At 43.7% G+C, this 16119-nt stretch overlaps 1 protein-coding gene across 8 annotated transcripts in view; it reads left to right on the forward strand.

The window, feature by feature from the left end:
* The window catches only part of tp63 (tumor protein p63), a 55461-nt gene that overhangs the window by 5804 nt on the left and 33538 nt on the right, over nt 1-16119 (forward strand). For 7 of the 8 annotated variants that reach the window (XM_064330770.1, XM_064330776.1, XM_064330775.1 and 4 more), the window contains exons 2-3: nt 4643-4777; nt 6294-6423. In XM_064330770.1, the coding sequence (XP_064186840.1) occupies nt 4643-4777; nt 6294-6423 (265 nt within the window). Of the gene's footprint in view, nt 1-30; nt 138-4642; nt 4778-6293; nt 6424-16119 lie in introns of those variants that run through there. The other variant, XM_064330768.1, reaches the window with a different exon arrangement.

A 16119-nucleotide genomic window follows, 5' to 3' on the forward strand; every position in this document is an offset into this window, starting at 1 on the left:
TCACAGATCTTATTGAAATAAGTGTATATATATATTTTTAAAGATGAACTGTCGTATGCTAACGTGGCTAACTAAGGTTAACACGCAAGCACGTGGTATTGTACCTGTGAAATTCTGCAAGATTCAGCTTGCTCCAAGTAAGTGGACAATTATCCTGTAGATAAATTTATCCTCTAGAGAGCGTATTTTGTTTAAAAAAGTCCGAACACTTTGCTTCAGTTGACTGTTTCTAATGGTTTTATATATCTGTTTAATGTAATTACAATGTTTTGAAGAATCTAATAAAATAATACTCTGTTTCAGATAGGCCTAATTTAGGTTGAGCTTGCTAACGTTGCGGCTTGATCGATCAGATTATGTTGGTGGTTTTCTCCCTTACATTTTTTCGTTATAATAGTAGAGTAAACAAACTAGTATGCATTTTTTCCAGCATTCCACTATTTCCGCAAAAATGGTGTATTTCAATACCATTTCAAAATGTGTAACGTTGGGCCCTGTTAGCCAACAGTTGCTGTAATTTAGCTGGCTAGATAGATAGATAGATAACGCCTTTTTTCTGAAAGTTTACTGGTTTAGATTTGTGTCATCATTAATACAATTTAAATCGTGCATTTAAGACTGTAAACAATATCCCTTCACAATGCTAAGGGACAGTGAGCAAATGAGATCTAATGTAGGCTATACGCCTGTTTTAGGTACTTAACGTTAAATGAGCGATTACATTTCATCGCCGGTGTATGTATGTATTTCCGCTTCATGATGTACTTTATTTGAAATTATTCCTTAAAATGTCCGCTGTTTTTTGTGCAATACGTGCAGTGGCCATGCAGTTCAAGCGCAGTGAAATTAGAAATGAACCTGTCTGCTTTTGGAACGATTGCTGTAGGAGCTGAGCCCTTTGATGGGCATAGTTCTTTTGAAGAAAATAGGACCTCTTTAACGCATGTCTGCCATAATCTCTCATTAAAACGGCATCAGAAATACTGAAAACACAGGGTTAACTCCGTTGAAGCCAACCATTCAGACCTGTAATTGTAGTAAGAACTCTCAGTACGCTGGGCTATTATAAGCACAAGATTAATACTAATATCCAGTGCAGGTGTTCCGTTTGCAGTTGCACTGCGTTTACTTTACAGTGATGGCAGGACTGTCTCCTCCTCTTCCTTGTTTTGGCTGTCTGTGCATTGGAAGCAAAAATAGCTGCATGGACATTGTTTCAGTTTTGAACTAATTAGCGAGTTTTCTTTGGGGAAGTATCTTAAATTTACATTACTACCTACCACTCACACCAGCTGGAAAGCTTTTGGTCACAGAATGAGGGCTGTTTAGTGACGTTCGGTGTTCTCGTTTCTTTCTTAATTGCTTGTGAAAGGAGGGGGTTATTGCTATGGTGTGAGATCCTTCATCTCTAGAATCCTTTCATGCAGCACTTATCACTGCAAACAAAGGTGCTAATGGTTGAAGGGCCAGGCTGTCCTGCAGACAGGACCAATAGGAATAGTGTAACTCCACCCACATTGATCACAGATCATTACCTCTTTCCAGGTGGCATACTTTTCAGTGACAGCAATGAAATACTGGTGTGCTGTAATTGGTGATACAGTTTTTGGAATAGCAAAGTAGTTTGTTTTAGTGTAGTTTAGTTTTGGTTTAATTTGTCAGCGTCTTGTAGCCTATATTCTAATATAACCCTTATTTTAGTTTGAAACTATTTTATTACTTATAGTCAAAACTGTGTAATTAAGCTGTCACATCAGTATTAATACATTGCGACATTTAAATTACAATATTTGTGAAACAGGCTGTTTGTTTCTTAACACATTGTCCTCTTTTTGTGATACAGTAGCATTGTATTGTATGCCCCATTGTTAGTCGCTCCTTTTCATTTTCTATTTATTCACTGTAGCTGAACTCGTGGACTTTGAGGAGCTGGCCGCTTGTAAAATTACACCTGGTCTGAAAACTGACATGTGAATATTTAGGGGTTTCTGGTATGACTTTCTTGGTCATTGTATAATAAATATTTGCTAGGAAACAAAAGAAGTCCACGAAGTCCATAGCCTATGTGTGCAACAGTAAAAAGGGCAACGGGATTATTATTCTTGTTGACACGTAGGCTGGTGGTGAGTGGAAGTACCGGGGTATTGTATGTTGCTGCTGAGTGACAATTGAATTGCAGGTTTTGGTGTCCACATGTCTCACTTTGTGACAAATGACAGTATATATGGGCCTCGGAGAATGACCCAAACACTCCTCTCTCCTATATGACAAGCTTGGCAGCACATTGTTGTCTTTGTAATGCAATTCAAGCATTTTCCGTGCCCCGCACCTCTTTGGCTCATGAAAACAGACTGAACGCCATGGATCTGGAAACTTTCCTGTAAGCAGCAAGTGTCCACTTTTTAGAGTATGTTCAGGCAAAATTTCTCTGTAGACTTAAGAAAAATTGTCATCAATCTCCATTCTCGCAACCTGGGCATATATTAGGCTTGTAGCATTAGCAATAATCTTGTGATAATGATTTTGCTTTTAATTGAATTGGATTCCACAGCACGAGGCTACCCGTCTGCTGAAAACCTGTGATATGTGTACTGCACATCAGGCATCCTGCAGACTAGAATTAATGTGTATATTTAGGGTGCTAACCACTTACATCCCCTTTGAATACTCTCCAAAAGAAGAAAAGCCGTTTCTGTCTGAATTATAGTCCTACTTTATGGAGAAGAAATGAAATTGGCCATGATATGCATTTGCTCACACGATTGAGCGCAAACAATTTAAAGAGCCAGCCTGCATCCAGGTCTTCTCTGCATGTGGTGCACTCAGTACACTGAGCAATCTTCGGTTTAGTCAAGTGTAGATTCATGGTTCTATTAGAACAAGTGGGCCTAACGCGTGAAATGTGACTTGAAAAGAACTTTTGTGGTTTCTGTCCACAAAGGCCTCTACCTGGTTACCAAACTTTCCACCCCTCCCCCCTGCCCCACGGCTCATCACACTGACAGCAGCAGACAGAGATATAGCCCCTCGTCGTGCTGCAGCTCCTCTCTGATTCGCCGTGCTTCATTAGAATTGTTTGTGCTGGAGAGTCAGGTATTAATGTCGAACTGTGCAGAATGTGGGGGAATTCCGTCAGCTCGAAGAGTGCCAGCTTCTGGTTGCGGTCCCCTTCCAGCGCCCCCCTCCCCCCCCTCCCCCAGACACCCACCTCCCCCACCCCCCCCCCCCCACTCCACCCCCGTTCAGCTGTACGCATACCAAGGGCTCCGAATCACTGAGCCGCTATCGAATGTACCATGGGGGAATTCCGCCAAGCGCAGACGGCCGTGTGCCGTGGCCCACCGGGACACAATGGGCAGACCTGCTGATGCCACAGACCGGTGTACCGTTTCAGCAGGGCGAGACAAGGGGCCCTCAATCCCATGCTCCCAGTGGTGATGCGTACGCGGTCTCGCTGTATAACAAAACGGCCGTCGTCATTTCACGCATACCCCGAGATGCTGGATTCCTGCTCGTGTCTTTGGTGCGTGACACAAGGTTGTACGCCGTCGTTTAATTAGCTATAAGTCTCAGCTGCGCCAGTTTGAATAGGTCTGAGGTCAAGAGCACCTCTTTCATCTGTGACGGTTAAAGTGTTGTGGAATTTACTCATTTCATACCTCGGAAAGATGTGACATAGCATCATATGATGTGATAGGAAAATGGAGGAGGGCCATTTTTCTCATTTATATTTGGTCACGTTGATATTCTCATTTGGCATTCCTATTTATTTTGTTCATTTCTTATTTATCATTATTGATATGCATTAATGACTTATGTTCTTGGTGAAGGAGATGCTGTCGTGGGGGAGGGGCAATCTTACACTATTTGCGAAAGACATCCTAACAGTGTCTATTTTGCCTTATTGGCCATAATTGCCACATGGGGTGGTCAATATGACAGTTTCTTATCGGCATTGGTAGTTTCAACTATTATATGCCTTTTAATGCAAATTGTTGAGATTTTACTTCAAACTGTTCTGTAAAGGTACTTTGGGTATAATAGTTAACATGCTAACCCGTGTTAGCGGCTTTGAAAAGCTGTAATGTAATACTTCAGCTGTAATGATATCTTTACCAATGGTGATATTTTAGTCACTATGTTTAAGTAGAACTGTCTGCACTAATACTGCAAGGTATTTTCCCCAATACATATTTTTTGTTGGCTATGATCGCTATGCTAGGCATGTCACGGCATCGGGTTCGTGACCTTATGGCGACCATTTTGAAAAATTCCACGGTAACCACAGTTTCACGGCATCAGTGAGCAACAAATGCACTGCTATGAATAGAATTTGTCAATATTAGCATGTATATACCCTCATGTCTCAGTGTTTTCTTACGGAGATTATGAAGCAAAATGTTATTGCTAGTTACTCAGGTAAGGATTTTTCACACAATAAAAACATTTGTCTATTAAGCAGGATGTCATGATTGCTTTTTATTAACCACATTGACACAAAAACACCATGATGCGTATGGTGTTTTCTGGCCATATCACGCACCCCTAACTGCCCCATATACAGTGGCGACAGTATATGTTAGCCACTGGCCGGACTGACTCAGGGGGGCGGTAAATGCGATTCTCTGTCGTGTCGTTTCAGATTGAGAGACCCGTCTTCCTGCCTGTCCTGGAGAGAGGGCTCGTTCCTCGCCTCGATGTCTCAGTCCCAGTCTTCCCAGACGAGTGACATCCTCAGCCAGGATGTCTTCAACCAGCTGTTGGAAATGCTGGACCAGTGAGTATACACTGGACGCCAGCTGTGGCTTACACACAGCTTATCTGTGTCGAATCCGCTCACAGAAAAAGCTCAAGGTTACTCAGGGATAGCTACTCACAGCAGCACCACTTTCTATATATACTTTATTTTGAGTTGTAAGCATATTAATGTCATCAAATGTAGATTGGACAGCAGAGGTGGGTAACCCGGCTTCAAAGAGTAAAAAGACTGACCATGTATTTGCTCCACCAACATGCACTAAACCAGCTGATTACAATAATTAGTTCTCCGATCATGCTGAAGAGTTATGCTAATTAGAATCAGCTGGTTTAGTGCGTGGTGGTGGAGCAAATACATGGTCAGTCTTTTTACTCTTTGAAGCCGGGTTACCCACCTCTGTTGGACAGAAATAGCTGTGCAGCTTACTTCTTATTTTTGCGTGACCATTATTTTATGTGTCTGTTCTAAAATCTTTACAATCATTCCGCCTGAACAGCGGTGTTTTAAATAATGTACGATTGATAGGCTGAATACAGCTGTGTGTGGGTTTTTTAAGTCCGTGGGATGTTACAGTAAGCGTGACAGTCTGCAGTACAGAAGACCAGAGCATGGCCCACACACCCATGCCTGCAGCATGCCCTTCTTCAGAGCTGGGAAAGTAGATCATATCAGGATGCTCAATACGCTAGTTCAGTTTGTTCTAAAGCAACTGAGGCTCTTTGAAGTCAATTCCTTTAAGCTATTTTGGAAGCAAGCTGTTCTTTCAGTAAATAAATTGTGCATTTCTGGAAGAGTGAAAATGTATTATTGCAAATGTTTGCTGTCGACTGAGAGATTCGGTGTTTCAGAATCCATTCCGCACCACTTGACATTTTTGTCAAAAGTAAAATTTTTATTGGTATCCGTGTAAACAAAGCTAACGATCCATCTCACCAGCTTGGAGGTAATTCAGTTTATTTTATTTTTAGTTAGAAGAGATTGCACCAGGGAAATGTGCTTATTTAAAGTTTACATACCTAAAGCTGACAAAATCTAAACAAGCTAGACCATATAACTCTTGTCAAACTCTGTTTATAAAATAAATATTTTTATTGTATTTTAGTAATTATGTATGTGATTTTGATAACAAAATTCCAGCAAGCTGAAATATTGTAAATAAGACATGGAATGCTTGCTCAGTGAGCCTGAAGAGGATTTTTAAAAAACTTTAAAAACTGAGCAAATGAGCTAAAAATGAGATTTAAAAAAAACTGTCTATGATGTGTTCTCAAGCATGAAGTAACACTTCAACAATTTCCCTTTCAGACCTAATTTAAGATGCTGTATTCTGCCCGTTTTTCTGTGTTTTTCTGAGCTGCGTTCAGGAAGTGTTGACCTACTTTGTGTAAGGGACAGACGGTGTAAATAGCAGGTGTGTGGAAGTCAGGGGAGCGAGAGACAGGCCGAGCGAAAGCGACGCGTTTGAGTCGCCCCGCGCCGCGGCGGGAAATCCTCGAATGTCTAACGCGCCGTGGGTCCCCTCCTCCCACGCCAGGTCCTCCTTCCACTCCGTCCAGCCCATCGAGCTCAACTTCTCCGACGGCCCGACGGATGGCTCCGCGGGCAACACCATTCAGATCAGCATGGACTGCATCACCATGCGCGGGCCCGATGACCCCTTCGCCGTGAGTACCGGCCCGAGCACAGCGCCGCCGCGGCGTAGCCGTTAGGGAGGTCACAGGTTCGACTGCCGCGGTACTGCTGCTTTTTTTGAGCAAGGTACTTAACCTGAATTTGCGTCAGCATATATCCAGCTGTAATAATGTATGCTGTGTAAAAAATGCTAAAACGTTGTGTAAGTCGCTGAGGATATGAGCCACTAAATGTGATGCAATGCATCTGATCCTATTGATTGGAACCGGTATTACCACCCGTAGTAGTGATGAGTACATTTTGCACAGATCTGTCAGACATGTTTTACTAAAGACTACTCAGAGCCATTCTCAGGAAATTATCAGTTGTTTGCTTTGCGGATGCCATGTACCACGTATATGTAACTTGGTCAACCGTTTTCCAGAGAAATTTTCCACAGTATTTTTTTCTGCGGGTTGTTTTACCACACGCACGTATTACCTGGGGAAGAGGGAACAAACTCGCTCCGGGTAGAAGGCCTTCATCCTGTTGCCTCATAAGTTCATGAGGTGCTGAATGTCTAACCACATACTTTCCAGGGTTTTGTTTTCTCACGGAGTCAATTTAGCTTCTCGGCTACGCACAGTCCGGGGTCTGTGCAGTGCGTCCGTCGATAAATCACGTTTGTTTTCGCATCTTTGGAAAATTCTAAACAATTTATGTCCTCTCGGTCTCGTGTGGGCTTCTGTTCATTTGCCTGGGAAAGGCCCGGCGGTGGCTGTGCCCTCTTAAATATGTTGCAATGGACAGCATGTCCCGCAAGCCCGGTGGCTAATACTGTCGCATTCCTCCCCCGTCACACCCACTCGGATGCTTCGCATTCATCATCATCATCATCATCATGGCGCATCGAGTGCAAGCGGGACGCAGCGCAGCCCCTCGTCCTCTGTGAACTCCGGAGCTGACCCGTACGGTTCTTTTTTTTTTTAAAACTGTGGCTCGGCCCGTGAAAAAAAAAAGTCTTAATATTTCTGAAATAATTTCACAGCCGGGGATTTCCTCCTAAACGGCGAACGCTCACGCACCCTCGGTGGTAAGTCCCTCGATGCGGCCGCGTCGGTGCGATCGCATCTGGCCGTACCGGGGTTTCCCGCCTGGGCCGCCATTGGTGGAGGCGGGTGATGTACAAGTCCCCCGATTTTCTTAAACAAGAAAAATGGGGAGCGTCGCCAATAACTGTCCACGTAGAGGTGGAGGTTTATTTATTTGTTACAAACTTTTTACTGAGTTCTGCCGTGAGCCGTAGCACTCGCTGAATTTGAATTGGCCAGCGTGAGGCAGTAACCATCCTCAGTAGACATAGCCTGCAGTTGGGCCAAAGTTACACCTTTGCAACAAAGAAGATGGGGTTTTTTCATGTAAGTTTGCCATTTTCTTTTTTTACAGTAGTCTACATCTGACTTTGTATCCTGTGTTAATGTTTTTGCATTTGTCTTGATGAATGCGTGGAGAAAAAAAAAACATTATATACCCAGCTTAGTTATGTGTTATTTGATGGCCGCCGTGTTTCTGTGTTTCAAAAAGCCGTAGAGAGAGAGATCTTTTTACACTAACTTTGACGTGCAGTACGGTGGGCGTATATATATATAAAACGAATAAGAATGGAAAATCTTTTGACACCCCGGGCTTTGCCATCCAGCCCCAGCGGCACGTCCGCGGTGAAAGGCAGTGGGCGTTCCCCTCCCTGCAGAGGAATGCAGCTGCTCCCCCCTCCCCGCCCGCAGTCCGGCACTAAAGACACAGCCCTCGGGCCCGGGGTAACGTGTGGCCCGTATCTGCGCCATCTAGTGATTAATGCTCCGGCTGCTTCGCCCACCCGAGCCCTCTCCCCCTCCCACCTCCCGCCCTCGCTGGGCGGGGCGTGTGCCACGACGGGGAGGGGGGGCCTGGTGCGCACCCGCTACCTTCGCCAGGTTCGGTGCGGGACGAGGGGGGGGCACCAATCAGAAGGCTCCGATTACACGCTCCCAAGCGTCCTTTGATGAAAGCCCCGGAGTGGCCATCGCCCGCCCCCCCTCCCCCGCTGGGGGCGTGCCCCTCTAACGGCTCATTAGAATACAGCTTGCCGTTCAGCGCCCTTGGGGACGTGTTTGTATTGTGAGGGTTTCATGTTTAATCCGAAATACCTTTTCTTGTTTTCTCTAGCTGCGGGGCAGCAATTTAGCGCAGCACCTGCCTCCACCGGCGAGGTCCCGGCTCTCGTCTGTCAGTAGGCGTCTCCTAGCAGCGAGGGGGGGGGGGGGGCGGGGGCGGAGCAGCGCGGCGGATAGAATAACAGGGAGGAATGTGGCAGAAACGGCGGCAGGCAGAAACGCTATACCCCCCCTAAAACAGCTGATTTTACACCCAGATAAGGTGCGGATCAGCTGAGTGAGCACGATGGACTGCAGCGTAGAGAGAGAGAGAGAGAGAGGGAGAGAGAGAGAGAGAGAGAGAAGGCTCGCGCCTCAGAGCCAAAAGTTGGCGCAGCGAAACCGCGGGCCGACAGACGGGTTGTTTTACCACACGCATGTATTACCTGAGAAAGAGGGAACAAACTCGCTCCGGGTAGAAGGCCTTCTTCCTGTTGCCTCATAAGTTCACAAGGTGTTGAATGTCTAACCACGTACTTTCCAGGGTTTTGTTTTCTCACAGAGTCAATTTAGCTTCTCAGCTACGCACAGTCCGGGGTTTGTGCAGTGCATCCGTTGATAAATCATTTTTGTTTTCGCATCTTTGGAAAATTCTAAACAATTTATGTCCTCTCGGTCTTGTGTGGGCTTCTGTTCATTTTCCTGGGAAAGGCCCGGCGGTGGCTGTGCCCTCTTAAACATGTTGACGGAATCTAATCGCGTGTTAGCGATAGCGCCGGAGTCTCACTCTTTCATACATGTCTGTAAAACTCGCTGTCCTTCCTCGCAATTTTTCGTTTTGCTCATCGGAGAGAGCCAACCCCTCTTTAGTTAAGTTTTGCCATGATTCATCCTGAAACTAAGGACGGATGCCCACTTTAGTCATTTTGCAGAAGATTTTGTCAGCAGTACTGAAAAGCAGACATAACAAACTGAGCTCATTTTTATGGCAGCAGTCAGTATTTTCAGACCCTCGTTGTTTTTATTGCGGACAGGCTGTTGTATGACATTGCATTAATCTGTTAGTTTGGCCCCGGGAAACACAATGGGGATTTGTGTGTGTGCCTGAGCATCCCCTGGTGAAATGGGTGATGACAAGCTGGGGTGTGGAAAGGGGCTTTTTTGCCAGGATGCAGTGCACTCCCCAGCGCGTCCTTAAAGAAGTGTCTTCACCCTGAGCCTCCGAATCTTTCACTCCTTGCTAATTCCACTGCACTCTCACTTTAACGCCCAGGCTTCCAGATCTCCTGCATTGGCCATCTCCATTGCCCTCGCTTGTAGGTGGGGCTTGTAGGCAAACCCTGTCTGTCTTTCTGTATCTGTCAGTTTTATGGAGGCCAGAGGAAGCAAAAAAAAAGTAGTGGCAGACTTTGATGTTGTGGTCAATTGGTTTGAACTAGTCAGAACTTATTTTAGGGCTGCCATGGCAACAGCTGGGTTTGCTTGACGTATGTATTCCACCATGCTCTTTTTATTGGAAGACAGAAATGTCAGGTAAATAAGCGTATTTACTCATTGAATTATGATTTCTACGAGCTGTTAGAGTGTATTTTGGCCCCCAGCTTGCCGAGAACTGCGCCATGTTGTTTGAAAAGTTACAAAAGGTCTCACTTGATGCTAAACGTGTTGTTTGCAGAGTGCTTTCACACACCGAGCCTTTTGGCAGAGATGTGGATGAAAATTGCCGTCTTCAGCAATTAAGCACGATCTCTTGTGTTCCTGAAAGAATAGGGCTTTGCTCCTCCGCCCCACCAGTTGGCCTCCAGCAAATGCAAACAGAAGTTGCAGAGCTCTGCCAAAATCCCATTAGATCAAGAGGTTCGCTTTGATTTTCATTTATGTCTAGTTCAGCAGTTGTTAGATCAGTAGTGACAAATAAGTGACTGAATCCCTTTCTGTATACATTTCACTATATACATGGATCGTTCGTGCTGGCTAAAATTGGATGGAAAACCCCCATTACCCCTATTCCTGATTACTTGCCGCTTTAAAGTCCGCTCTCAGACAGGGCCTAAAGTATATTATCTCAGCTTGCAGATGACCCAAGCTGGTTTAGTTGAAAAGCTGTCACGGGCTTACTAGTCAGTAGAAACTGGAGCCTCTTCCCCCTCCCCTTATCTGACTTGAGAGTGTTTTGAGAAAGGTGACCTAGCATCGGTGGAAAATCTCTGCCATTATTCTGCTAAGTAACATCACTCAAGTGCCCAAAAAAATCCACCATTATGTTGTCTGGAATTGTGTTACGAAGTCCATTGTGACGAAATGGTAGCGTTTAGAAATGAAATGTATAGATTCACTGTAACTAACCTATATTTTCTTTGATACAAATGACCATTTTAAGCCCGCTAAATATAGCTGGGTGTGCATTGTTGTGTCAATTACAGCAACGGAGACTGAGTAATTCGAAAAAATTCATGTTATTTTGTGGATTTTGTGAAATTGTTCTCCTAGTTCTGATGTCATCAAGGCAGGTTAGCATTAAGCAGTAATGAGCTGTCTGGACTGCGTAATGCGTATAAAAACTTTCACTGAAACTGTCTGCAATAACTTACCATGTGGTTGACATTTTATTTATAAAGTTGTGCAAAGAAGAAGGGTTCATTTCAGCCTATAGTACACACTTGTGTGAATTACCACACCATAATTAGTCTAGGTATACAAAGCTGTTCTGTTATATTTGTAGCTGACCTACTTTTGGTTTGGGTGTGTTTGTCTGTTGATATTCAGTTGAGGAACACCATCTCTGTATTTGCACAAGGAGAAATTTATTATTGACAATTTTGTTTCATAATATTTTGTTTTGCCCACAGTCATGAAACTGACCCGTGACCACAAAAATATTTATAAAATACATTGACTCCAACCGGGCAACGAGAATTTATTACATGAGTAAAGACTTTACACCATATTTTAAATAAAGCAGCATAATAATTTACTCTTAGCAATGCAATAGAATGGCACAGTCATTAAATTAAAAAGTCAAGGTTTCCATGGGAGAAGCGTTTTCAAAACCAAAAGATGCAATTCAGACATATACAATGACATCAGCCTGTAAAAACCTGCCCTGACCAATTACATTAGTCTAAAAGTATGGGTGATAAAGTATAACAGATTATATGTTTATGTTATACGCATGCCTAGGTGCCTTTATTCTGGCTAAATACAGCATCATAGACATTATTGCACCTAACTGCATACATTTTGCAGAACAGTAACGATGAAGTCCAGCTGAGCAGAGAAAGGAAATACTCTTACTGGGACTCATTCACAAAAATTCTCTTAAATTCGTCTTACCCTTTTCACTAAGAAAAGTTCCAATGTGGGATTTATTAAATCAGCATGGACCTTCAGTTTTGTTAGTATCTCAGGTTTATCAGATGATGAATGCCAGTTGTTCATAAATGTGATGTGCGTGCCTGTTCATGTTGATTAGCATAAGAAAACACCCTAGCAATCCCACAAAAGGCACGCTGACTTAAGGGTCATGTGCAAACATCAGCCACTCAGCGCTCTCTGCAAACACATCTGCGCTGTCCCTAAAGACTCACTCTCTACTCAAGGCCTGATTAGCCAAGTAATCAAACAGTAGCAAATGCATCATTGCTAAGTGCTGGGATGGCTGCACACTTGTGGGTCTATATTTTTATCAGTCATCATCATCTGTCACTTTTATCAATAAAATGAATTGCGTGTTTCCAGCAAGGTTATTCTCACAAGCTAAAACCAAGACAAAATCTTGGTGTGAAAAAAACATTATTGTGAATAAAAATATAAATGAGTTTTTGCAAGAACAATAACTAAACTAACACTAGCAAGCCTTGGGGGTATTTCACGAAGCAGGATTGTTGAGTTGGATGACTAAACTGAGTAAAACCCGGAACAGACTTCTGTCCATGTTCCGCATTTGGGCGGGTTTACTCAGTGCAGTGATGCTGCTAATCCTGCTCCGATCGTAGTATTTTCTAATACTAAACTGAAATTGAAACCAAAATTAGAAAAGTAAATGAAAATAAAACTAGTGAAGGATATTTATATAGGAAAGTTAATTCAATTTAGACTAAAAGCCTATTTAGGCCTGTAACTGTACTGATAAACATTTGTTGTTAATGTGAGGTGTATACTACCTAAATTGACTCAAACCCCTTCTTTGTATAAGCCTTTATACATGTTTCCAAAGATGTCGACTTTAATCTTCCTGAAGAACACATTCAGATACGAAAAACAGAATGAATGATGAAATGTTTCTGGAAACGTTCGTAAGCACACTCAACGATCTAATCGGATCGTGGACTACAGGTGAGAATCATCTCAATACTTAACAGCGGCACCTTTGCCTTCATATGAAAACTGATTCACGTGCACTATCCCTGGTTAAGTACATCTCATTGTGTGGTTGATTAGCATAGACCTGTTGTTCTATTACAGTATTAACCGCTTTTTCAGCAAACTCGTCAAAGCAGAAATACTCGTTCCCCGTCTGTGCCTTTTTATGTGTCACAGTCACACTGATTTGTGCCACAACAACAGTGAAACAGCAAAAGGGCTGTAGCGCGCTGCGCCTGACCTGTGCCATTTCTCATCGCTCCTGCGGTGAGCCAACGTCGCTGCACCTCAGTCATTATTTTATTGTCAGTTGCCGAAGCGCGAACCTCCATTCGTGCTTTGGCAGCTGGCGGCGTGCAGCCGTTATCTTCTTTACAAATCTCGGACCTGCTTGTCAAATTGATTTGTTAGGGCTGTCAAAAGGAAGAGGTGTGATTTTTTTTCCTGTCACGTGTGGTTTTCTTTTTCTTTTTTTTTTTTTTTTCCAAACCGATTTTTCTTTGCGTGTGATCACATTCGGAGGCGGGGCGGGGTTTTCTCAGTCGCGGCCTCCCGCTGTGGGGCCGACGCCCGGTCCCGTGGGTTTGGAGCATTCTGGGCCGGGTTGTCGCGCCGCTGCCAGCTGCCCTGCGGCGGTCCGATGGCATCATCAACGTTCGGCTCCTTTCACGAGGGAAAAGGTTGCCACCGGTCTCTGCGTTTCTTAGAAGAGACGTCGCTCCTTTTATCCCACCTGCCTCTGGAATGAGCCGGTTTCTCAGTCAGTAAGACGGACGTTTTTCCATTGTTGATGCGCTGTGCACATCCTGCAGAAAAGCCTTCCTGTAAAGTGCTTTTAAAGTATTGGGTAGCAGCTAACGCACAAAGGCTGTGGGGCAACATCGCATCAGGTGTTGATAAACAGACGCTGTCCAGAGCCTGCTTGTGTCTGTCAGTGCGTACGGAAGCTGTTATTGTAGAGGGCAGGTGCCCCTCAAGAATAAGGAGCCTGACACATGATACACTGCTAATCTGGTGGACTTCAGCTACAGGAGCCTGGAAGGGACAAACAGTAGAGAGAATGCTTTGTGTGAGTCACAGAAAGCCTTAATATTTATTGGCTCCTCTAAATGGAAGCATCAGAACTCTCTTTTGGAACTTTATCTTTTCTCATCAGTGTGTTCCCCTGAAAATTGTTTTTCTTCTCAACCGTTAAGAAACGGAACTTTGAAGTTGATTCTTTCATGCTACTGTAATCGTTCCATATTAATTCAAATATTTCTTCTGAGCTTCTCTGTGAAATTATGTTGCCCAACAAGTGGGGCTTGGAACACTGACGACCGTTTTATTTGTGAACCACAGTTAGTGTGAATGATGACCGTTAACCTAGATTATGTTTAATAATATAGAAAAAAGACAGACATTTTTCTATTTGAAAATATATGCTTGGTTATTGTGCTAAAATGTCTTTTTTTTTGTTCAAGGACACACAAAATACATATAAACAAATAAAATACAAACAAAATATAATAAAATACATAACAAAATATATTTTCTGAAATGACAGCCTGTTAATAGTAATGTACAAAATATATGAACAATCAGTAAGTTCATTTTTATTCCAGAGGAAATAAAAATGAACTTACTGATAAGTTGCAAAGATAATAAAAGATAAAGATGAGAATAATAATTGATCATTTATTCTTCTTCCCTAAGCTAAGGTCTGTGATATCTTTTGTACTCAGTTCCAGCAAAACGGTTATTTTTGTGGAACAAACAAGTGACGGGTAGATCTTGATTTGCAAGCTTTCCTTGTACAATGACAAAGTCATTTCATAATTAGTGCCTTTGGCTTTGTGCCAACGATCAGGTTGGCTGGGCCATCGCCTGAAACATATTTATTTATTCAGCCTCGACCAAACAGAAATGTTTATATTCCGTCTAATTAAGAATCGGTTATTCATTTGCCGTAGGGCCTCTTTGTCATCGTTGTCTTAAGCAGACATCAAACATCAATGATCGTGCTGTAATTTGTGATTAGTGGGTGGGTCAGAATTGCGTCGGTTCCAAGCCTTTGTACTGTGACCCAGTGTCACCTGAGGCTCCATCCTTAATGTGCTATGCGCACCTTAACCTTTAGCCTTTATTGACATCCATAAACATCTTGCCTCGGGGGCTATTGGCGCTATAGCAGGTCATCGCTGCAGGCGCCCAAGTTACAGAAAAGGGTCAATAAATGAGTTATGACAGACCTTCAGTACTCACACCATTCCCAAGTCTGAACAGAAATCACATCAGAAACACTCCTTTTGGGCTTGAGTCCAACAGAACACCGCCGTACTGTGCATACACACCGACTGCAAACAGTGTCACCACAAAGCACAGAGCCCTCTCAGTCACGCGCCCTGCATCCCTGCCATTCTGTCCCTGACTGGAGAACACAGATGACTTCAGTCAACTGGATTATTCGGCGCCTTTGAAGACTGAGCCATGCACATATTTGTAGGGAAGTTTTCAGTTATGTGGAGTACATTAAGCATATATATTTTTTGGAGGTGAGAAAAGTTGAGCCACAGGGCATTTCCTGTGCATATGTGAAGCATTGAGATACAGTGGACTCGTACTGTAGATTGAAGTGTACGTGTTCAAATGCCTGTATGTTTTCAGCAGTGTTGCAATTCCATTTCAGTTTAGCCTGTTCAGAAAAATGAGCTGAATTTCAATTAATTTCATGCAGCGGCTGGTCTGAAATTGAATGGACCCCCATCCCTGGCTTTTGGATTAGTTATTGATTGATTGAATTAATGACTTGCTTTGGGTCAAGGAAGTGTGTCGTCTACTTCTGTACATTGGTACTGGTGTGATTTTCGAATGTGAACACTTAATAAACTAAAACCCTGTAAAATAATAAAATGTACCATAAAAATAGTCAAATGGCCTGATGGAAGCCTGTTGTTGCAGACATGCCATGAGCCCTTGCCTGTTGATGGATAATAGCCCCGAAGCTGGGCTGGGTGTGGCGGGCAGGCGGAGGTGGTGACTCCCGACTTGGGGATATCCAGATTTAGTGACATCTCTTCAACCCTCCTGGCCTGAGGGCAGGAGTAATCCCTTCAGGACCTGCAGTTAGAGAATTACCCCCACCCCCCGGCCGACCTCCACCACCCCCACTGCAGTCACCACCCCTGCCCCTTAGCGTCTCACCCTCTTCAGCCTTCTCTCTGTCGTCTGTGTTGCTTTGCACTCGGGTCTGTCATAATACACGACACTTTGCCG

The sequence above is a fragment of the Anguilla rostrata genome, chromosome 4 (assembly GCF_018555375.3).
Source record: "Anguilla rostrata isolate EN2019 chromosome 4, ASM1855537v3, whole genome shotgun sequence".
Taxonomy (NCBI): Eukaryota; Metazoa; Chordata; class Actinopteri; order Anguilliformes; family Anguillidae; genus Anguilla; species Anguilla rostrata.